The following is a 24,510-nucleotide window of genomic DNA, read 5'->3' on the forward strand; positions in this document are numbered from 1 at the left end:
TCCATTTTTCACTTTTAAGATGAGAAATTTGAGGCTTACAGGAACTTCTCACCATCACAAAGTCATCAGGTGGGAGAGCCAGCTTTTGAGGACTGGACAGTCGACCCAGAGTCCATGCTGTCAGCCTCCTCCACACAGCCACGTGCACATCAGGAAGTCTGTATTACTCAACAGCTCCCTCTACCATGCTCTAAAGAAACCCTGCACTCCCTTAGCAGGGCCTGTGAGACCCCTCAAGATCAGCCCTGCCTCCTTCGCTAGTCTCCTTCCTGTTACCTCTCCTCCTACCCTGACCGGAGCCCCTGCAGCTCCCAGACATGGCCATGCCTTCCCCTGCCTCCTTGCAATCCCTATGGTGTGTTCCCTTCTTCTTCCCTGCCTAACTCCTGCTTCTACTTCCAGGCTCAGCTCTTGCCCCAAGCTCCAGACCCTTTCCTGGTCCTGTGGGCTGGGTTCTGTGCCCACGCCCTACTGCTCCCAGCTCCCTGTGCCTGGCTCTGTGATTCTCCATGAATGAAATGAGGTGTGGCTTTTCATCTCCAAATTTCCGGTGCTTAATTGGAACAGAGATTGACTGAATACTATGAATGATGGAGCATTTGGGAATTGGCCTTGTTATACAAATTAAGGCCAGTGAGGAAAACAATCCCATTGTAAATAAGAGGGTTAGGGCTGGGCACAGTGGCTCACACCTATAATCCCAGCACTTTGGGAGGCTGAGATGGGAGGATTCTTTGAGGCCAGGAGTTCGAGAACAGCCTGGTCAATATAGTGAGAACCCCCTTTCTCTACAAATGAACACTCAAACAAAACAATTAAAAATTAGCCAGGCATGGTGGCACAGGCCTGTAGTCTCAGCTACTTAGGAGGCTGAGGTGGGAGGATCATTTGAGTCTGGGAGCTCGAGGCTGCAGTGAACTATGGTCATGCCATAGCACTCCAGCCTGGGTGACAGAGCAAGACTTTGTGTCTTAAAAAAAAATTTAAAAAGTTAGAATGTATAACTATTCTAGAGCCCACGGAAGTCCTCTAAGGTACAATTGCATGAAGCTGAGAAGCAGCGACATGGAGCAGGGGGGGTACTTAGAGCATCAACTGGAGGAACGAGATCTTTCGTCTCATTCCCACCCCAAGAGACTTTTCCGAATCATCCTGCTGGAAGCAGAGAGGCCAGGATTTCCCCCTCAGGTGTCTGACCCAGAGCCTGCATGCTAATCTCTAAGGCAATGGCATCTCAACTCTGCTGGGCCTTTATTTGTGTGTCCTTTCAATGGTTATATCTGCCTGTGTTTGCCCAGAATAACTAATTTAATGAAAGCATTTTTAAAAGAAGTTTATAAATGGCTAAGTATCTAGTGATAGGTGCCATACAAATTTTTAGATACAAAGGGTCTACATTCAGATTATTTTTACTGGGGGAACCATTATTAATGTAATTATAAAATCGTACATTGTGGAAATGTACACACAAGAGAGAAGGAGAGAGAGAGAGAGAAGCTGCATACACTTGCTATTTCACAAAAATGATGCCATCCAACAGTTTACAAAGATGATTCCTTTAGATGGATACTGACTAAAAACTCACCAGGGGTAGCACCTTGGGCCAGGCAAGGAGTTAGTCACAGCTCCTGGGCCTCAGCAGAGAACACTGAGTAAGATGTAAGTACTTGCCCTTGCTGGGCTTGATAGCTCACAACTGTAATCCCAGTGCTTTTGGAGGCCAAAGCAAGAGGATTGCTTGAGACTAGGAGTTCAAGGGCATCCTGGGCAACATGGCAAAAACCCGTCTCTACAGAAAAACACAAAAATTAGCTGGGGGTGCTGGCGCATGCCTGTAGTCCCAGCCATTCAGGACACGGAGGTGAGAGGATTGTCTGGCCCCAGGAGATTGAGGCTGCAGTGAGCTGTGATCATGCCACTGCACTCAGGCCTGGGTGACACAGCAAGACTCTGTCTGAAAAAAAAAAAAAAAGTATTTTCCCTTGAGGTTGGAGCCACAAGGACCATGAGTTTAGCAGGGGCTCCTGCCAGCTACTCGAAGCCACTCTCCCAGCACTCACTGCTGTCTTCGGCAGAATAAAATGCTTCCAGTTCCCCGAAAGTGCTCTGCCGGTTCACACCTCTGTGCCTTTGCATGTTTCCTCTGACTGGGATGCTGGGTCCATGCAGAGTGGACACGTGTCATGCTTTTTGGCTGCCTCGCATTGTTTGGAAACCCCGGCTACGTTCTGGGAACTTCCTAACACATGAGTGAGTCTTGCCTCTCCAAGGCAGATGCCAGAGATCCCACTCGGCCGGACTTCTATGCAGAGCAGGGTACGGGCACATGACCCAGCCTCCCTCCATCAGCTGCATCTACACGAGATACCAACTTAGAGATGAGCAAGCCAAGGCAGTGGTGCGGTGTGGAAGTGATGTATCAGGCAAAGCTGGTAAGGCAGGCGCCAGGCTTTGGAGGAGCAATAGTTACTGGGCTGTGGCCCTGGTACAAGGAGGGGCAGCATCACAAACCATCACATCCAGAGCTCCAGAGGGGCAGCAGCAGTGGTTTCCACTGCAGGCCAGGTCTGCGGTGGGTATAGGGACTTGTTGCAGGAAGCTATTCACGGCATTCCACCTCCCCATCCAGCAAGCAGAAGAGTCACTCTATAACCTTTTAATCCTTTTAATCAATCTCTTGTGTGCTTCTGTTGATTACAACTAAGAGCCTGGCTGAGTTGCAACTCTCCTGGCCCCTGGAGTAGGTGATACACCAACCTACCTTCGTCCTCTTAACAAAGGGCCAGATGCCATTTCCGTTGGCATGGAGGTCTCCTGTGCGCCTCCTGTGAAACCTTCTATTCCATCCCTCATTCATTCCCTCCGGGGATGCCCCCCTACCCATACGCCTCTTGCCGCATACCCCCCTGAATTATAGTTGCTTGTTTCTTCCTCCTCTGCTTGGACAATGATTTCTTTGAGGCTAGCCATTGGCTCTTTCACTTCTGCATTTCCAGCAGTTTGGGTTGACAACAACCAGCACAGGAGAGGTGCTAAAGGGAAGTTTGTCATGGATAGGAAGGAATGCTCCAATTTGGCTTCTGAGAACCAGGAATCAGAAACAGGTGCTATGGGGCGGCTGCGTCTAACATAGATCTCGGTGGATGGCAGGGACTTCAACAAGCAGAATTGGTTGGGATCATCTTGCCCATATTGAGGTGTATTCTGCTTTTTAAAAATTATCATAACCCTCCGCATTTTTCCATCTCCTTAATGTGCTGTAGAGGACATTCTCAGTTGCCTAACAACAATTCCCTCACCCTTCTTTTTTTCAGGTGTGGTTGGTGATGTCTCAGGGAAGGTGGTCCCTACCCACAGCCACAAGGAGATGAGTCCTCATTTCTCCAAACCGGGGGTTGACAAACTACAGCCTGCTAGCCAAATCTGGCCTGTGCCTGTGTTTGTATGGCCTCATAGCATACAAAATGCTTTTTACACCTTTAATTCACTGGAAACGGAACAAAAAAATTCTTTGTAAGAGGTAAAAAATAAATGAAATTCAAATTTCAGTGTCCACAGTGACACTGGAACACAGGCACATGTATTTGTTTCCGGTGTCTCTAGCTGCTTTGGCTCTACAACACAGAGCTGACTAGATGTGACAGGGACCCCATGCCCTGCAAAGCCTGAAATATTTACTGGCTGGTCCTCTTCAGAAGAATGTTGTTGACCCTATTCTCAAGCGATCATGCTAACACCAGTCTCCTCTGAGTGTTGATTTTTGGGAGGAGTATGAGACCCATTTCTAGGCCAATGAAACACAAGGGGAAGCCTGACAGAGGGCTGTGGGAAAGATTGTTTTCTCTGATGACAGGAAGGTATGTGAGTGTGCTTCCTTCCTGCCTTTGGATGTTGCATGTGCAGATGTGATAGGCAGAGCTGTGGCAGCCATCTTGTAGTCATGAGGGAAAGGCTAAAAGACTTACAGAGAAGCTGCCCCAGATACTCTTGTGCTGTTAAATTAACCGGCTCTGGAACCTCCTACTTCTAAAATTTTTAAATTCTAGAATTTAAATTTCTAATCAGCAGCCAAGAACATTTAATGGGAACTAAAATTGCATAATCAAAAGGAAGTTTTCTTCTTTCTTATGTGGCTTTTTTTTTTTTTTTTCCCCAGATTAGATTGAGTTTTGCTCTTGTTGCCCAGGCTGGTGTGCAATGGCGCGATCTCGGCTCACTGCAACCTTGGCCTCCCAGGTTCAAGCGATTCTCCTGCCTCAGCCTCCCATGGAGCTGGGATTACAGGCATCTGCCACCATGCCTGGCTAATTTTTTTGTATTTTTAGTAGAGACAGGGTTTCACCATGTTGGCCAGGTTGGTCTTGAACTCCTAAACTCAGGTGATCCACCAGCCTGGGCCTCCCAAAGTGCTGGGATTACAGGTGTGAGCCACCATGCTGGGCCCCTCTTCTTTCCTATTAACTAAAAATACATTTGAGTCTGAGATGTTTTATGCTCTTGATCTATTTGCAACCCAAATTAACTCACTTTGTTAAAACACACTTCACGTGGTGTCAGGACCAGGGATACATTTTGTGAACTTATTTCTCCTTTTAGTGTCATTAACCAGTGCATTATGAGATTCTGTAGAATAGCAAATGCTCGCTTTTTCATGTAGCCATTCTGTCTGTCCTCTCACCTCTGACCCACATCACACCTGCCACCCATCACAAGGCCAGCTGCATTGAAGTCTGACTTGTGCAATCCCCAGTGTAGCAACCAGTCACCTGGAGCAGAGAGGTCAGTGTGTTGACGTGTTTGCTGGTTGCAGCCTACATGTAAAATACTATTGAGTTGAACTACCTCTATAGGGAGCAGTGATCCATGTCCCTAAAATGCTATCCTCAAGAGGCCATAGGATCCCTAGGAAATTACACTCAGAACAAAGTTTGCAAGGACACTTTCTTGATTCAGTGCCAACCAGGTGATTTTGCAATCAGTTCTCTAATCATCTGAGAGATAGGAAGCATTTTAACATCAATATATTCCTTTCTCTCTTCCTAAAATAAAGACAGCAGAAAGAGCACTGTTGTGGGGGATTTTAAGCTGCCGAGGTGATTTTATAAAATACTGTGGAAGGAGATCTATCCCGGAAGAAAGAACTTCCAGTTCCTGCAGCTCTCTTGCTTTTAATAAGAATCTCTGTGAGGGAGCATTGCACAGCGTAGCGGCTGAGCGCCTGACCTTCCGAGTTGGAGAGAACTTTACTGAGTCCCTGTTCTTCTATTCGCACCTGTGTAACTTTGGGGAGTGACCTGGCCTCTCTAAATCTTGGTTTCTCCCTCATCCTCATTCTTCCCGGCCACTGGGCTAGGCACAGGGACACAGCAAGTAAGTTGGACAGTGGACAAATGGATGAGAGTTTGTGCAAAAAAAAAGAGGTAACTTTGTAGATTAGGAATTAAAAATCTGAGCAAAATTCAGATTGTTTCTTATAGAACAAATTGAGGCTGACGGTTGCACAGGGGAGGCGTGGAGAGGAGAAATGTGGAAGGCTTGGAAGTGATAAGAGTTTGGAACAGCCCTTGTGAGGATAGGAGAGGAAGGGGCTCAAGGAAGACAAGACAAAGCACTAGGCTGCAGCCCAGTGGCTGGGGGAAAGTACCAAGCGCCCTGCACAGTGGATTTTTCCAACAGGCTGAGCACAGGGGTTTCAGAGGAGTCAGTAATGCAGTCATGCTGTAGCTGGGGTTTACGAAAGGTTAAGTGACTCACTAAAGGTCACACAGGGACATTTACACAAACATCCTGACTTTCTAATCTGTAACAGGGTCTATCCTTTTTTTTTTTTGAGACAGGGTCTTGGTCAGTCATTCAGGCTGGAGTGCAATGGTGTGAACACCACACACTGCATCCTCAACCTCCCAGACTCAAGTGATGCTCCTGCCTCGGCCTCCCAGTGTTGGGATTACAGGCATGAGCCACCACACCCAGCCAAGTCTGTCCTTAATCAGGGTTCTTTTGGGGCTCATTTTCTTAAACTGCAAAAGCCACTGGACCAGGTGATATTGCCAACCCCTCTAGGCTGCTGTAACTGTAGTTTTGGCTCCTGGATCTGCTTCCAATTAGTTACGTTCCCTGTCACTTTGGATAAGTCATCCCAGCTCCATGGCTTGTTTCTGGGACTCAATTATGGTCCAGAAGCCTGAGCTCTAAAGTGCTGGATCTGATGAGTGCCCATTTACCAGGCACTCTGATCCCATCATGGCATCTGCTACAGCCTGGGAGGTCTATTCAGGTGTGCATTCATGTTAAGCACTATTACCAATCAAATCACTTAAATTACATAGGTAATAATCCAACAGCACATCCAAACAAGGCTGAAAGTTGTAAAAGAAAATTACATCTCGTGTGTGTGTGTGTGTGCGTGTGTGTGTGTGTAAGAGACAAGATCTCTCTCTGTCACCCAGGCTGGAGTGCAACCGTGCCAACATAGCTCACCGTGGCCTCAAATTCCTGGCCTCAAGTGATCCTCCTACCTTGGCCTCCCAAGTAGCTAGGACTATAGATATGTGTCACCACGCCCTGTTTTAAGGAAGAAAATTGTGTTGAAAATGAAAATCAATACATAAAGGCTGAACCAAAGCAATGGGAAGGTGGTGGCTGTGTGTTATGTTGAGGGACTGTCTCAAGTAGAACAAGACTCTTTTGACCCTTTGTCTTAGGGCATTAAAGAAAATTACTCTGGGCAGGCCGGGGGCGGTGGCTCACGCCTGTAATCCCAGCACTTTGGGAGGCCAAGGCAGGCGGATCACAAGGTCAGGAGATCAAGGCCATCCTGGCTGACATGGTGAAACCCTGTCTCTACTAAAAATACAAAAAATTAGCCAGGCGTGGTGGTGGGCGCCTGTGGTCCCAGCTACTTGGGAGGCTGAGGCAGGAGAATGGCGTGAACCCGGGAGACGGAGCTTGCAGTGAGCCAAAATGGCGCCACCGCACTCCAGCCTGGGCGACAGAGCCAGATTGTGTCAAAAAAGAAAGGAAAGAAAGAAACAGAAAAGAAAAGAAAAGAGGCCGGGCGCGGTGGCTCAAGCCTGTAATCCCCGCACTTTGGGAGGCCGAGACGGGCGGATCACGAGGTCAGGAGATCGAGACCATCCTGGCTAACACGGTGAAACCCCGTCTCTACTAAAAAATACAAAAAACTAGCCGGGCGAAGTGGCGGGCGCCTGTAGTCCCAGCTACTTGGGAGGCTGAGGCAGGAGAATGGCATAAACCCGGGAGGCGGAGCTTGCAGTGAGCTGAGATCCGGCCACTGCACTCCAGCCTGGGCGACAGAGCATGAATCTGTCTCAAAAAAAAAAAAAAAAAAAAGAAAAGAAAAGAAAAGAAAAATTACTCTGGGCAAACAACAGCTTCCTTGAATACTTTCACTTGTTTAATAAAATGCCAGAGAACCACAGATAGAACCTATAATTCCTTGGGGACTACAAGATCAGAGCTGACAGAGTTACGGTTTTCATCAGTGCACTTACAGAAATGGCATCAGATGGATTTCCTTTGGAGAAGGGGATTGGCAAGTCGCTTTTTTTTTTTTAACTGGTAATAAAATAATCTACTTTCCATCTTTACAATTCCAGTATTTTCATACTTAATTATAATTTTAACTTACGGCCTTGAATCCCGAGTATAATTTTTTACTCAAATATAAGTTATAATTAAGGTATTGGCCGCCCAACAAGATCAAATTAACTAACAACTTAAGTTCTCCCAATCACTGACCTTCCCAACCCCTAGTCCTCATCCCCAGCCCAGCGGACTATCGGGGGTCCAGCCTCAGAGAGGGTCTCGGGGAGCCCAGAGGCAAGAAAGCACCCTGAGACGCAGGCCTCCTCCTTCTCCAGGGTTGGCAGGTAGGCTGGGCGCGCTGCGGCCTTGCGCCTACTTCCGCTTCTCCGCAGCTGGGGAGCGCCCCGGGGGGAGAGGGCGGAGAGAGCAGGGCGCGGGGCGGGCCTCGGCGCCTGGGCGGTGTGACCTTCCCGGGCGTCCAGGGAAGCTGCGAGAACCGCCACTCACGTGCCACGGGACCCGCGCACAGCGCGGGGATGGCCCGCCGAGGTCGCCAGAGAATCTCGGGGTCGTCGGCCTCCTTCCCGCAGTGCCTACCTGGTGGGAACTGTTGTCCTCCTTTGCCCCCAGGTCGTGTCATTTGGCCGCGGGGTTCCGAGCCGCCAGGGCGCCAGCGCTGGGCAGCACGGAGCCGCTTCTGAACGGAGACTTGCAGGCTGCCAGACAGTGGGCGGCTGGGCAGGGGCGGTGAGCGTTCAGGGCCGGCCAGAGAAAGTTGGAAGTCTCTCCCTAACCTGTTCCTTGCGAGGCCGGGGAGGAGGCGCGCCTGGCCCGGCTCCTTGGCGGTAAAACTGGTCGCATCCCGGCGCCCTAAAGCCCAGGCTCTGGGGACTGGATGGCGAGCTGGCCGGCAGCTCCTACCGCCCCAGCTTTAACCAGAAGCTGGGATCTTCCCGCAGCAGTTCGTGTTCCCTGGTAGAAAATGCAGCCTCATCTGACTCCCCCATCCAAAAAGTTTATTTCCCCAAGGATGGAGAAGGATGGTGGTCAGCGCTGTTGTTCCTCAGTTGAACCCTGGTGTAGTCTGAGAGGGATCAAAGGGGCTGAAAAGAGTTTTTCTATTCCGAGTGCTACAGCAAGCTCATACATCAGTTCTAATTCATGCTGAACAGTCTTGCTTCCTCCAAGCCCTGTGTCTTCTCCCAGCTAGAGCTACACATAATCTGAATTAACCTGTTAACTACCCAATCCTGAGTGAATCTGTTAGTGCCCACCATTGTTTTCTATCTTAATAATTCTACAAATGGTTATTTGTAGAATTTAATGTGTTTAAGTTTGGCTCACCTAACGGGGTTCAATTCACTTGGGCAGATAGAATGCAATGTGATGTGACTTTCTTTCCTTCCAAGTTACAAAGGAAGTGGCTGCGCCAAAAGAAAGCAACGCATTGAGGTTTATCTGGGAGGCCACACTGGACATGCTCTGTCTTCTCAGTTGCCTTCATTTTTTTCTTCCTCCTTTTTGCCTCCTTTTTTTTTTTTTTTTTTTTTTTCTTTTTCTAAAATGCAGGGCTGGGTGTTTCGTGATGTTTCTGCCCAGGTTGGAATACTCAGATAAAGTACTGGTTTGTAGGCACAGACCTGAAGGACAGGACTGAACTGGCTCCTCTGTCACTGACTAGTTGTGTGGCCTAGGAGACCTTGTCTTGCTCTGGCCTTAGTTTGCTTTCTGGAAAAGGATTAGGACCCTGATATACTTTTTTTTTTTTTTTTTTTTGAGACGGAGTCTTGCTCTGTAGCCCAGGCTGGAGTGCAGTGGCCGGATCTCAGCTCACTGCAAGCTCCGCCTCCCGGGTTTAGGCCACTCTCCTGCCTCAGCCTCCGGAGTAGCTGGGACTACAGGCGCCCACCACCTCGCCCGGCTAGTTTTTTGTATTTTTAGTAGAGACGGGGTTTCACCGGGTTAGCCAGGATGGTCTCGATCTCCTGACCTCGTGATCCGCCCGTCTCGGCCTCCCAAAGTGCTGGGATTACAGGCTTGAGCCACCGCGCCCGGCCCCTGATACACTTTTTAAAGAAGATATCAGATGGCCATCACCTTTTCAACCTAGTAAATGGTCCTGTCTCTCCAGGTCTATCAACAGCATATAAATCAGTGTCTTGCACTTGTAACTTAGTTGCTTTGTTAAGTACTGTGCCTTTGTTGCCAGTGGTTTTAATTTTTTTTGTAAATTAAGGAAGATTCTTTCAGTCCCGTCATCAGCAAAATGCTTCAAGTGGTTAAAAAATCTTCTTGGTGGCCAATGTTTTCTGTTGACGTTCAGGATGACCTTGGTGTTAGGAAGTCACTTGGTGTTCATCTCTGATCCAGCACGACTGGGGTCACACGGCTCCTCAGTGCAATGAGGAATAAATTGTTCCTTATTATTCACAAAGAAGTTACTTAACACAGTTTGAAAAGTATACAGGACTGGTTGTTGAATTGGATCTTTTAGTCAACATTTATGAAGCCCATGCCTCAGCAGTAGTTGACTTTTGTCTGAAGGGAGAGGAATAAATTCCAGTTTTCCCAAACGCCCAAGGCTCCAACCCAAACATACTGAATCAAGATTTCCAGAAGACCCGATAATTAGAATATTTAATACATGTCCAGGCCAGGCAAGGTGGCTCACACTTGTAATCTCAGCACTTTGGGAGGCTGAGATGGGCAGATCACTGAAGGTCAGGAGTTCAAGACCAGCCTGGCCAACATGGTGAAACTCCGTCTCTACTATAAATAGAAAAATTAGCCTGGTGCAGTGGCATGCACCTGTAATCTCAGCTACTTGGGACGCTGAGGCAGGAGAATCATTTGAACCCAGGAGGTGGCAGTTGCAGTGAGCCAAGATCGTGGCTGCTGCACTCCAGCCTGGGCGACAGTGCCAGACTCCATCTCAAAAAAAAAAGGTAGGAGGGGGGAGGGCACTTCAGGTTATGAAGCAAATTTGGACACAAAGACCCAGGTGTTGTATTTCAGAGTGTGAGTCTGTGGACTGGCATTGTCCACCTCACTCGGGAGCTCATCAAGACAGGCCAAATCTCTGGTCCCAGCCGAGGCTATTGAATCAGAAGCTGCATTTTATTTAGCAAGGCCCCCAGGCGACTCCTGTGCACGTTGACAGTTGAAGGGCTAGTGGATTGTGGTGATAGGAAGATGTTTGGTGCTCTGTGCCGGGCCTTGTTCTATCGCTTGTGCACAGTGGAGCATCCCATCAGTTTCATGTGGCTGTTTGTGAATGCCTTTGTTTTGTAATATTGTTATTATTTGCCTTGTACAGATGAGGACTCGCAGGTGTAGAGGCCAAAGGGGCCACAGGTAGAGCAGGCATTCACACCAAGGCGTGTGTGATTCCAGGGTACAGCTCTCACCCTTGGCTGCCTGAGTGTTCCTCTCCAGACCTACTGTCTTGTGACATCCCCTTAGGCACCCAGCACTGGCCGCTGTCTGCATTTAGAACTGAGCCTATTCAATTGATAGCTCAACTTAGGCCTCTAAAAAAAGAGTCTGCTGTGGTTGGTACAACTGTGGTTGGCTTGCTTGTTTGGTGTTCATTTTTACAGTTTTCAGAAAGTTGGTTGAAGTGCTGCTGGTGGCCATAGCATTGATATGCAGGGAAGCTTTTTGATCTGTGAGCTTTCTAGGGGGCCGTCAATTGCTAAGCTGCACTGATACCTGGAGCCCCTTTCCTTTGGAGCAATGTGGAGCCCAGTTCATGGATCCCAGAAGTTTGGGTTCAGTAATTTGGCTGCAGGCCTAGAGAACGGGAGGCTGCAGAGACCTGGACTAATAATGGTGAACTCTTGCCTCCCCCAGGGATATGTGGTGCCTGTCATAAGGTCCAGAGAGCTGCCTTCCACAAGACCAGCAGAAGAGCGGGCAAACATGAAGTCCAGTGCTGCCATCCAGGCTGCCATTGACCTCACGGCGGGGGCTGCAGGTACAGTCATGCGCTACCTCACCATGTTTCTGTCGGTGATGGACGATGTATGTGGTCATGGTCCCATGAGATTATACCACCGTATTTTTACTACACCTTTTCTGTGTTTAGATATGTTTAGATACATAAATACTTACCACTGTGTTACAGTTGCCTCCAGTATTCAGCACAGTACCATGCTGCACAGGAGTGTGGCCTCGGAGCAATGGGCCATACCGTGCAGCCCAGGTGGGGAGTAGGCTGTGCCATCTAGGGTCATGTGTGTATGCTCTGTGATATCACAATGGCAAAATTGTGTAATGACGCATTTTTCAGAACATGTCCCGGTCACTAAGTGATGCCTAACAATAATCCCAGAGAAAATCCAGTCCTCTCTATTCCTCAAGCACCTTCTAAATGAGATCAAATGAAAGGAGCATGAAAATACTACCTTTCATCCGGGCGCGGTGGCTCACGCCTGTAATCCCAGCACTTTGGGAGGCCGAGGCAGGTGGATCACTTGCAGTCAGGAGTTCAAAACCAGTCTGGCCAACATGGTGAAACCCCGTTTCTACTGAAAAATACTAAAAGTTAGCCGGGCATGGTGGCGGGCACCTGTAATCCCAGCTACTTGGGAGGCTGAGGCAGGAGAATCGCTTGAACACAGGAGACAGAGGTTGCAGTGAACTGAGATTGGGCCATTGCAGTCCAGCCTGGGGCAACAGAGCAAGACTTAATCTCAAAAAAAAAAAAAAAAAAAAAATGATACTACCTTTCTCCTTCCACAAGCAATGTGCTTTACCTTTGGGATGAATCCGTCTGATGGATGGTGTAGTGTTGTTCAAAGCATGGCAGAAGACAGAGCAGTGTCCATTATTGTCAACACCTTGTGAGTCAGGGTGAGGGGTGGAATGTGCCCAGTACCGCTGGAAAACAGCTCAGAGATGAAGCCCGTTTTCCACTGTCATCTGGCTGGGATAGGCAGGTAATATGGTTCTTCACTTCAAGCCTGGCAGTCTTCAGAATCCTTGTAGTAGTGCAAAAGTAACACCACACGGTCCCTCCCAGGAAACACCACTTACTGTCCTTACTAGTGTTGGGAAAGAAAGGAGGACACTCTTAGAAATGTCTTTAAAAATGAGACTGATAATGGACTGTGTCTTAGATCCATGAAAGGAAAGGAGAAGTTGTAGGATTTGCTGGGAATGTCAGCTAACCTGAGCCTAGGGGCCTGAGCACAAGGGCAGGCTGAAGTTCCCTTGGCACAGGAAGGTGCTGCCTGGGATAAGGGGGGCAGTGCTAGCACCGTGCAAGCTACTCCTTAGAAAGATCAGCCTGAATATGCAGGAAGAGCAGGACCCTCGGCTGAGGCACATGGCAGAATGGGAAGTGCATGGTGGTAATTTAGTTCTCCAGAGTCTTGTTGTCTTGGGACCAGGAGGCACGGTTGGAATGCTGATTGCCCAAAGGGAAACCCTGGACTACTCTGGCCTCCCACAGGATTCCCATAGTGGTTGCAGCTCCCTGGACTGGGGAGGCCAGAGGGGGCGTTGCCCAATGCTCTCCTTATCCAGGACACCCCCTACCCACCACCACCAACATGAGTATGGTCATGAGTGTGGTCACCTCTCATGCAGTCATTTGCACAATTGTGGAAAAGAAGTTGTTGTTCAGAGAAGAACAAAGAGTTTTTCTATGAGCCAAAGGTTGGCCAAGGTATGCCAATGAGGAGGACTAGAGAGAATGCCTCACAAACACTGATAAGGAGCACTGGAAAGGGCACTTCTCCCAGGACAGAGCTCACAAAGAGAGTCCTGGCCCCAGAAGCAGGAGAACGGAAGGCTGGTGGGGGTCTGCCTAGTAGTCTCTTGCCCACTGTGTGCCTTTAGGCTGCAACCTCCCAGGCGCCGTGCACCATCTTCTCCCCCACGCCGCACTGGGGAGGAGGCTGACGCTGAGAATGGTGCAACCATCTGCCTGCCCCGGGCGCCTCTGACCAGCAGGTGAATGCTGTTGGGCTCAGTTCTGTCTCTGCAATAGGAGGGTGTTTAGCTACATGAGAGCGTCTCACCTTTTGACATTTTACATCCTTCAGTCAGTCTATCAAAGATCTAGAATTTATTGTGATAGAATTAAAAAAGTTTACCTTTTCCTACTTATGGGCATACAGGTATTTGGGTGCCATCTTTATAATTTACAGTTAGTTTGAGGCCGGGCGCGGTGGCTCAAGCCTGTAATCCCAGCACTTTGGGAGGCCGAGACGGGCGGATCACGAGGTCAGGAGATCGAGACCATCCTGGCTAATATGGTGAAACCCCGTCTCTACTAAAAATACAAAAAACTAGCCGGGCGAGGTGGTGGGTACCTGTAGTCCCAGCTACTCGGGAGGCTGAGGCAGGAGAATGGCGTAAACCCGGGAGGCGGAGCTTGCAGTGAGCTGAGATCCGGCCACTGCACTCCAGCCTGGGCGACAAAGCGAGACTCCGTCTCAAAAAAAAAAAAAAAAAAAAGAAAAGAAAAGAAATAAAGCGTATTCCAATAAGAAGAGAGGAAGTCAAATTGTCTCTGCAGATGACATTATTGTATATTTAGAAAACCCCATCATCTCAGCCCAAAATCTCCTTAAGCTGATAAGCAACTTCAGCAAAGTCTCAGGATACAAAATCAATATGCAAAAATCACAAGCATTCCTATACGCCAATAATAGACAAACAGAGAGTCAAATCATGAGTGAACTCCCATTCACAATTACTACTAAGAGACTAAAATACCTAGGAATACAACTCACAAGGGATGTGAAGGACCTCTTCAAGCAGAACTACAAACAACTGCTCAAGGAAATAAGAGAGGACACAAATGGAAAAACATTGCATGCTCATGGATAGGAAGAATCAATATCGTGAAAATGGCCATACTGCCCAAAGTAATTTATAGACTCAATGCTATCCCCATCAAGCTACCACTGACTTTCTTCACAGAATTGGAAAAAACAACTTTAAACTTCATATGGAACCTAAAAAGAGCCCACAGAGACAAGACAATCCTGGGAAAGAAGTACAAAGCTGGAGGCATCACATTACCAGACTTCAAACTATACTACAAAGCTACAGCAAACAAAACAGCATGATATTGGTACCAAAACAGATACATAGACCAATGGAGCAGAACAGGGTCCTCAGAAATAATACCACACATCTACAACCATCTGATCTTTTACAAACCTGACACAAAAAAGCAATAGGGAAAAGATCCCCTATTTAATATATGGTGTTGGGAAAACTGGATAGCCATATGCATTTCTTAAAAATTTTTTGTAAGCCTTCTTTTGCATTTTGATGAAGCTTTAAGAACTCCTCCGGGTCCAGGGGGAGATGGTAAACACTAACCACTGGCAGTTATCATGACAGTAACCCTAGTATAGGTTCTGGAGATGTTGTAGGGGGGTTTCAGTTCAATCCTTTTCTTCTGTTTAGAATTTGTATTGAAATTATTTCACCAGGCTGGGCACAGTGGTTCACACCTGTAATTCCAGCACTTTGGGAGGCCAAGGTGAGTGGATCACCGGAGGTCAGGAGTTTGAGATTAGCATGGCCAACACGGTGAAACCCCGTCTCTACTAAAAATACAAAAATTAGCTTGGCATGGTGGCAGGCACCTGTAATCCCAGCTACTCGGGAAGCTGAGGCAGGAGAATCACCTATATCTGGGAGAGGGAGGTTGCAGTGAGCCGAGATTGCAACACTTCAGTCTAGCCTAGGCAACAGAGAGAGACTCTGTTTAAAAAAAAAAAAGACATTTCTGACCCTTCAACTCCTCAGATCTGGTTCAGACAACCTCCTCCACTACTCTGCATTTTGCTAACGGTATAAAAGTGGCCAGACACGGTGGCACATGCCTGTAATTCCAGCACTTTGGGAGGCTGAGATGGGTGGATCACTGGAAGTCAGGAGTTCAAGACCAGCCTGGCCAACATGGTGAAACCCTGCCTCTATTAAAAATACAAAAATTAGCCGAGCATGGTGGCATGCACCTATAGTCTCAGTTACTGGGGAGGCTGAGGTGAGAGAATCACCTGAGCCCAGGAGGTTGAGGCTGCAGTGGGCCAAGATCCTACTACTGCACTCTAGTCTCAGCAACCAGAGTGAGACCCCGTCTCAAAAAAATACAAATACAAATAAAAAATTTCGTTTAATTAGCCGGACATGGTGGCATGCACCTGTAATCCTAGCTACTCAGGAGACTGAGATAGGAGAATCGCTTGAACCCAGGAGGTGGAGGTTGCAGTGAGCCGAGATTGTGCCCCTGCCCTCCAGCCTGGGTGACAGAGTTAGACTGTCTCAAAAAAAAAAAAAAAAAGTTTTTAATAAAAAAGTACCATTCATCACCAATGAGGAAATAATAATGATTCCCTGTGGACACAGGGCTAACCACTGTTTATGATGAAAAGATTACGTCCCTTCAGAGTTCTCCCAGGGCTTAGGTGACATTGGTTGTGAGCAGGAGTAGTGGATTTCAAAACAATACACGTAAATTACTCTAAGAACAAATATTTCTTTTAACTTCACTTACAATTTTATACAAAAGCAGAAGTTACTGAAGGTTACTTATCCTTCATATTTACTACCATCTTCTTACCCCAACCCCCATGTCTGTTTGTAATTAAAGGAAGCTTAAGTAAGCTACCCACTTAGTGCTTGGAACAAGAGAATAGTGTGTGTTGGGAGTTGGGGAACTGCTTGTGTGAAATATTTCTCTCTTCTGGGTTTAAAACTTAGTCTTTGCTGCCAATCTGTTAACAGATAGTTTGTAAATCAAGTAGAAGAAAAAATATAAATTAGCTTTCTAATAAATCTGAAATTACAAATGTGAAACAAAGCAGGGAATAAATACTTGACCAAAAATGTATAAGTAAGTGGGTGTTGGGGGATCATAATTTTTAAATATCTCTCAATTATTTTGGTATGAAAGTTCTGTTTCAAAGTTCTTCAAAATAATGCCTAATGTTCCTAAGTACTGTGTTCCAAATATATGTAAATACAAGATGGAAACTGTGAAATATATGCCTTCAAAAAAGAAAAAAAAACCCTGATATTTTATCTGTATATATTTAATAGATTTATAAAGAACATGTGTAACACAAATACAATATAGATGTACCAGCAAGGAAGATTTAGAACATATAACTATGTGGCAGGGTTGGAAAGAACATAATTCTTTCCCAGAAGGGGTGTGGGGAACTATACTAATCAGCTACCAGTTACAAAATAACTAAGTCATTTCTCATCAAAATACGTCTCTACTGCATATTGTGGTTGATACATTTTCCATGTTTTTTGTTTATGAAGATTATCCAATTCATTTCTTTGTAGATAAAGCCTAAGAATAGAAAACAAATTATTACATTTTATTTTGGGGCTAACTGAAAAGCCATACAGTAGGCACCCTTGTTAGAGCTTGAAGAAACAAACAAAAAAAAAAACTTCCTCACCATGAATAGAACCTCAGCCCCTTTTCTGTGTCTCAGTTGGCTCCTTCCACCTTTTCAGTGAGACTTAAAAATACCTTAATCTTCAGCAACACATCAGTAACACGTGCTACTGATTCTTTTAACGTTGCTTTTTATGGAATTAATGACATCTAGGTTTAATAAAATATCTAAATTTCTGTATGTGACAGAAATCAGTCTGATTAGACATATATCAAAACCCAATAATAAAGTACTATATCTATTTTAATTTATGCCTGAGGTTGCAATTTTTTGAATTTTTGCAATCAGCCCTTGGCAACGACCTTGAGCAGTAGGATATAAATAAATCCTACATGCTTAGCATTCCAATAATAGAACACTAAGCATAAATTAGTTAACCTATTTATGCCTAGTTTTCTAAAGGACAGAAATTGGCATTTTTGGCTAAACCAACAATCTCATAATGAACAAAAAGCTTTACCAATAGTAAATAAATTGAAATATTACAGAAATCTTTAGAAATTTATATAAAAGTGAGAATAAAGGTGATCTAAGTTATTACTTCTCCAAAATGAACATGTGTTTCAAAGGAAAACCTGTATCCTCTAGCAAGAATCACTTTTGAGGAGCAGCAACAAATGAAGCTCCACCTAGCTCTCACATTTGAGGGACTTTGCTCACATTAGGAGTCAAAGCTTATTGTTTGTATGCATCCAAGAAACAAATTTGTAAAAAATTTCCATCCAGTCCAAAGTTCACTCTATCAAAAACTATTAAATGTGTATGCATTACAAGTGTGTAGAACAGAGGTTTAATTTACCATTGCCTTACTGGACTTAAGGAGTTATTAAATCCAGCTCAGAGTTGAAGAAAAGACTAGGACTGGTTATAACAATAACTACCAATTCATGCCACGTGCAATCATAGCCACTTCCTCAACTCTGACCTGAAGCATTTTAAAAATATTTTCTCTTTTTGTATTGAAAAGTATGGTTGATACAAAAAAAAATCTCAATTTTTCACCACTACAGAAAAAATACTAATTAAAGTAGAGAACTTCTAGACTGAGAAATAAGTTTCCAAATATGGCAGAAGGTTTTCTGGGAACAATAATCTCCAAATCCAATTAATAGTTTTTTCTTTTTTTTTTCTTTCTTTAGACAGAGTCTCACTCTGTCACCCAAGCTGGAGTGCAGTGATACCTCTTGGCTCACTGCAATCTCTGCCTCCTGGGTTCAAGTGATTCTACAGCCTCAGCCTCCCGAGTAGCTGGGATTACAGGCATGCGCCACCACACCTGGCTAATTTTTGTTATTTTTAGTAGCCAACATGGTTTTACCATGTTGGCCAGGCTGGTCTCAAACTCCCAATCTCAGGTGATCCGCCCGCCTCAGCTTCCCAAAGTGCTAGGATTACAGGCATGAGCCACCATGCCCAGCCTCCAATTAATAGTTTTTAAGAAAGTTTTCCCAATTCAGTTATTAGAAAGCCGTGTTTAAATGGGAGACTATCAATTGATGATTTTTTAGCTGTATTTCTTAATACTTATTGTGTCTTGTAACTTCTCCTAGATGTAAGTGTGTCAGTCAGCTTTTCAGCTAGCTGAAGCCTCCCTAGGTCCTCCCTTACTTTAGCACAAAATTTGGTGGTGGTTCGTCATTGGTAAATTGGCACCTACTGAGGACCTGACATGTTGAAGGTACTGAGCAGATTCATATTGAACTTCTGTGGGAGGAATTTACTATCACACTTAAGATCTGATAATAATACTCTTGAACTCATAACACAGTCCTATGGCATGGACCTTGAGGGCACTGCAACAGGTGGTCTCAAGAACAACTGTATTTTTAAAATAACCATCGTAAAATGAGTAAGGCAATGAACAATGGTGGCTCAAGGATTTTTTGTTTTCTATAAATTAAGCTTATGACAACCAGCAAAACACTTGCCATTACACCTTATACACAGACATTGAAGATTATTAGGTTGTTTCTATGGGTTGATATTATATCCATACCTGTTATTTTGTATTAAAGATGTGTTAAACCAGAAGAAAAAAGGGTAGTTGTGATAGTATTTAGGAAAATCCTAAAAAGAAAAAAAATTTTTTTAAAAGTAAAATTGATGCCAAGAACTGATCATTCCAAAGAAATTAAAGTTTCTTCCTGTATTCCTTTATATATTTATCAAATAATGAAAACCATTCAATATGTAGCATTCTGCATCCTATAACAATACACTCAAGACACAAAGGAGGAGGCTTAAGAAAATGCTATTGCTTTCTTTTGCTGTTTCTATCAAAATTTTCAGGGAATACTGTATTTTCCATGATAGATATTTAAATGCTGATATTTGAATCTGGTTTAGATAGTGCAAAACAGAATCCACTAAGGACCAATGCTTATATATACCCAAGTATTTTGTAGTGAATTCTTACAATTTTTTTTGTTGCCTCAGCATCCCTTTTAAATATAAATTGCACTTTCTGATATCAGAAGCAGGGCTCAGTCACCCTTGACAGTTTCCAGTTCACCTCCTCCCGGTTTCTCAATGTGACTGATCCCAATATCTGCCTTATACAACCTTCTGCTGGTGACTACTTCATTATGGGACAGCTAGATATAACCACCCCACAGACCCCCATACTCTGCATGGACCGTGTGGATATATCAGTGACCACCTCTCAGTCACAGCATGACTCCATGGAACTCATGACTGCTTGCATTAAACCCACCGATTAGACCTCCCCGCAGGAAACCTGCTCAGGTAACACCTTACTTCCCAATAAAGGCTTCCACTCTCAGGTCCCTCCCTCTTTCTCGCTCTTGCTCCCCACCCATCAGTTGAGCACAGGTCTCCTGCATGGCTGCCCCTTGGAGTTCGCCCTGTGAGGTGTGCTGCCCTCTTCTCTTTAGAATTAACAAAAAACTGCTTCGGTTATTTCATGTGTTGTATTGTGCTGCCTTCTCTGTGTTTCACCCAACTGAGTCACCCAAACCTAACTCTCTTTCCAGTCAGTGCTCCCAGCTACTCAGGAGGGTGAGGTGGGAGGATTGCTTGAGCCCAGGAGGTGAAGCCACAGTTAGCTATGGTCACGCCACTGCACTCCAGCCTGGGTGACAGAGTGAGACTCTGTCTCAATTTTTAATATTAAAAATGATGCAAAACAAAATGTAACCACTGCTATGCAGTAAAACATACCTTTGGTTTTTTAGCATCTTGGCTTTTATTGTTTTTGTATTTATTCTGTATTTTTTGGATTTGTGAATTAATACATGTAAATTTAGAAACATTTAGAAAATGTACAATTTAGAAAAAACAAATGAACAAAAATTATTCAAATTACATATGTTCTTTTAAAAAATTTCTTATAGATCTGATGTATTGTTTTTCTCCCCCTTCCTCTATGGGATGACATTTATCATCTCCCTTGTTGGGAACCGTAGTAAAGGAAACCTTAAATAAAACCATTCAAAAGTTCAGACAAGAACAATGGCAGAGGCCATTTCTTGATTACTCACCGAAGAGGAAACTTGCACTTTCACATCATCATACAGAGGTGGACAGTTGAACACATCAATTATTACCCTGTCTGTTTCAGTGTCATGAAATACCTGTGAATGAACACATGGAATTCGGAACTATAAACCTAGCTAATGATAACAATGAAGTTCCTTTTCACTATCCAGACTTCCTATATTTGTCAAGTACTTTTGGTCTCACAGACCAATCACTACATGTATAAATAATTATTAATAATCTTTTCTGGTTGCAACACTGTTGTTTATATGTATGTGTGTAGTGTATGTGTGTGTGTGTGTGTGTGTGTATATATATATATATATATTTTTTTTTTTTTTTTTTGACGGTCTTATTGTCACCCAGGCTGGAGTGCAGTGGTGTGATCTCAGCTCATTGCAACCTCTGTCTCCCAGGTTCAAGTGATTCTCATGCCTCATTCTCCTGAGTAGCTGGGACTATAGGCGCATGCCACCACACCCAGCTAGTTTTTGTACTTTTAGTAGAGAGGGGGTTTTGCTATATTGGCCAGGCTGGTCCCAAACTCCAGGCCTCAAGTGATCTGCCCACCTGGGCCTCCCAAAGTGCTGGGATTACACAGGTGAGCCACCACACCTGGCCTGTTGTTTATGATTTTTAAAGGCCAACGTGTTTGAGGGTTACCATGAGGCACTTTTCAAAAGTGTCTCACTTTTCAGAAGTATTAAATTTTCTATTAGACTTTAATCAGTTAAATATTATTATTTAATGTGTGTCATTTGATTTTCATACATTAGGGCCTCTTTTGAGAATATGTTAAGAAGCTCAATTTTAAAGCTACCCTCGACATTGAAAAAACAATGCTTAACTCTGGCTTTTTATTTACTAAATTTAAAAAATAACAACGGGGGTCTGTAACACTTCGGGGGGTGGGGTCCCCCTGATCATCATGTTTTATTAGAACTCTTGTGTCTGTCAGTGGGATCTTTGGACTTGACCATTACAGGCTGCAGATGGAGGAGTGACCAAAGATAGTTCACGTTTTGGAATGAATGACTTTGAAGATACACTATTTCTTTGACTCACTCTCATATAAATAATGGCACCCACAGTGAGAAGGGTCTATGCTAGGCCCTGTGAAAAACACAAAAGAAGGTGCAGACTCTTTTGGTCCCTTCAGGGAGCTGTACACATAAGAAACAATCGTAGAATACTATGTAACTCTCAATCTGTATGATGAAGACTGGGTGTGCTCTCATGCACCATTGAGGGCTAGTTAACAGGAAGTGCAGAAAATTTCATTGAGGAGGCAGAAATTGAATTGGGCATGAAACGGTTTAGATAAATGAAGAAGAGCTCTGAAAATAGAATCTAGTTCATACAGATGGAAAAAGACCAGCAATAACGCAAAGTAGAAGTTAGAAAAACAACAAAAAAGGTCAGGCAGTGTGGCTCATGCCTATAATCCCAGCACTCTGTGAGGCTCAGGTGGAAGGGTTGCTTGAGCTCAAGAGTTTGAGACCACCCTGGGTAACATAGCAAGATCCAGCTTCTACAAAAAATTTTTAAAAATTGGGGGATTGCTTGAGCTCGGGAAGTTGAGGCTCCAGGGAGCCTTGATTGCGCCACTGCACTACAGCCTCGGACAGAATGGGACCCTGACTCAAGGAAAGAAAAAGAAAGGAAGGAAGGAAGAAAGGAAAGAAATAACCAACTAACTAACTAAATAACTTAGAGTTGTGTTCCAAGAGCCAAAGGGGATGACCCAGTTTATTTGGAATGGAGTCTGCTGGTCAAGCTACTGATAAAAATAAGCTCAGTATGTTAGGGCTATTATATCTTAAGAGCTCAAGAGCCAAGGAAATAAGAGTGAAGCTGCTGAAGAATATCATGGTGTATTTCCTATGTGACAAAGAGGCCTGATAATTATCACATATAACATTTATTTAGTGATTTATAGTTCACAAAGCAACTTCATACATATTATCTAATTTAATTCCCGTAATACTTGAGGTGTGATATTTATTTTACAGGTAAGGATGTTGAGCCAAAGGTGTTAACTGGCTCTGACCACGGGCATGCAGTGTGTCTTCTGCTCTACATACTTTTCACAATGAGAGCAACATTTCAGTACGCATATTTCAGGATTCCATACATCGCATTCTATAAGGAGCAAGAAAGGCAAGGAGACCATTGTAGAAATCTAGGCATGAGCAAATGAGGTTCCGGACAGTTAGTGGCAGTGAGAACAGAAAGGAAGGCGAGCATAGAAAAATTTCAAAGGCATCATCAACAGGGATTGATGCCTAACTGGATTTAGGGAGCCAAGGCAAAGAGAATCAAAGCCCAAGGCCTGAGTGGGAGAATGCTGGTGCCATTTGCAGAAGCAGATAAAGCTCCTTGATAATTCAGACTGGCTACTGCATTTCAGTTGGAGTGCAAACTGTTCATGTTGCAGCTCTTGCATCTACAACTCAGTGGGCGACTATAAATATCTCTTCAGTAAATGAACAAATAATAGTTTAAGTAAGGGAAATGGGTGATTCTTTAACCAAGAATAAAGCATTTGCTAAGAACAGGAAGCCAAGGATAAGGCCTGGGTGAATGCCCTCAGTTGGGAGAGGCCAAAAAAGTGGGTGCAGTGCAGAGAGTGAGGGAATAGGATTAGTAATAAAAGAATTTGAGACAAAGGCCTGGGTAGGAATTCTAAAAGTTTATGGTTTTTAGACCCATGAAGGAAGCTTTATTGTTTCAGAAAAGGTATGTAGTTTTAGGCATTTCTTCATTGTAGCAAAACATTGACTACCAGGTCCCTTTTGCTTTGGATAAAGAGATTCCTCCCCAATTCATTCCTCCTTGCATTGTTTCTCATAGGGTCAACCCCACAGAACCTCTGACTTAGAACAATCACTTGGGACACTGCTAAGTCTATAGATTCCTGGCCCCCATTCCAGATTTCCTGAATCTTACTTTAGGGTACAACCCAGGAATGTAAATCTTTACAAGCTTCTCAGTGGTTTTCATGCACACTAACATTTTAGAATCAGTGCTATATAATAAAAGAGAAAATGACCGAGAAGAAGAGAATATGGCTAAAAATGACCAGATATGTAAATTAAAATCCTTAATACATTCCTGGGAACATGCTCAGCATTTGTGGAAAAGTGAAAGGCAAAGCAACACTGAACAGAAATACATTCTGGAAAGTACCCTAAAAAAATTGTTTTGAACAAACAGGTTAATTTACCTCTGGTTTGCATTCAAATCCAGTGACACCACAACGGTAACCAGAAAGCATCATGGAATCTCTTTATGGTAAGTGATAGTTTAGGGAGGTCAACATTGCTGGTTTGACATTCAGCCTTAAAACAAACATCAGATTTTTTTCAGTTCACATGTTTTCTCTTACCCGACAATTGTTTAAGGAAGTACAGGAAAAGACAATCTTTTTCTTCATTACTATTTGGACTTTTAGATCATATCCATCGCCTGTTCCAACACCTAAATGAAATTAAAAAGTTAGGCTGGTTAGCGCGAAGATCAAAATGTCTTGCCAATTAACATCATGGATTAAAAAGAGAAAAAATTAGCTGGGCACGGTGGCTCATGCCTGTAATCCTAACACTTTGGGAGGCTAGGCAGGTGGATCATTTGAGGTCAGGAGTTCGAGACCAGCCTGATCAACATGGTGAAACTCTGTCTCTACTAAAAATACACAAAAATTAGCCCAGTGTGGTGGTGCATGCCTGTAGTCCCAGCTACTTGGGAGGCTGAGGCAGGAGAATCGCTTGAACCTGGGAGGTGGAGGTTGAAGTGAGTCGAGATCGCACCACTGCACTCCAGCCTGGACCACAGAGTGAGACTTAGAGCAAGACTCTGTCTCATATATATATATGGGGAGGTGACTTGACACCTTTCTTGCTAATGTCTTGCTTTCTTCAAACTTCTAATCATAATGATTCTTAATAAGAAATACTGTGGTCTAAATTACTTTGGCCCTACTTTAAGTCTAGTTCCTGATGCAATCTCTATAAAAACACAG

At 44.5% G+C, this 24,510-nt stretch overlaps 2 protein-coding genes and 1 long non-coding RNA gene across 14 annotated transcripts in view; 1 reads left to right on the forward strand and 2 right to left on the reverse strand.

The window, feature by feature from the left end:
• NEK3 (NIMA related kinase 3) overlaps positions 1–7,957 on the reverse strand; it is a 90,959-nt gene extending 83,002 nt beyond the window's left edge. For both annotated transcript variants that reach the window (XM_050766300.1, XM_050766301.1), the window contains exon 1: positions 7,762–7,957. The gene's annotated coding sequence lies outside the window, so the exon portion shown is untranslated. The remainder of the gene's footprint in view (positions 1–7,761) is intronic.
• Positions 7,958–7,983: 26 nt separating this feature from the next.
• Positions 7,984–24,510, forward strand: part of LOC126940490 (uncharacterized) — a 247,711-nt gene continuing 231,184 nt past the window's right edge. The window contains exons 1-2 of the long non-coding RNA XR_007720769.1: positions 7,984–8,148; positions 11,401–11,524. This is a non-coding gene — a long non-coding RNA (uncharacterized LOC126940490). The remainder of the gene's footprint in view (positions 8,149–11,400; positions 11,525–24,510) is intronic.
• LOC126940421 (phosphatidylinositol 3,4,5-trisphosphate 3-phosphatase TPTE2-like) overlaps positions 16,595–24,510 on the reverse strand; it is an 88,165-nt gene continuing 80,249 nt past the window's right edge. For all 11 annotated transcript variants that reach the window (XM_050766297.1, XM_050766296.1, XM_050766293.1 and 8 more), the window contains 4 exons: positions 23,878–23,969; positions 20,492–20,584; positions 18,988–19,058; positions 16,595–16,879 (listed from right to left, as the gene is read on the reverse strand). In XM_050766297.1, the coding sequence (XP_050622254.1) occupies positions 16,777–16,879; positions 18,988–19,058; positions 20,492–20,584; positions 23,878–23,969 (359 nt within the window). In that variant the 3' untranslated portion in view covers positions 16,595–16,776. The remainder of the gene's footprint in view (positions 16,880–18,987; positions 19,059–20,491; positions 20,585–23,877; positions 23,970–24,510) is intronic.

The sequence above is a fragment of the Macaca thibetana genome, chromosome 17 (genome assembly GCF_024542745.1).
Source record: "Macaca thibetana thibetana isolate TM-01 chromosome 17, ASM2454274v1, whole genome shotgun sequence".
Classification (NCBI taxonomy): domain Eukaryota; kingdom Metazoa; phylum Chordata; class Mammalia; order Primates; family Cercopithecidae; genus Macaca; species Macaca thibetana.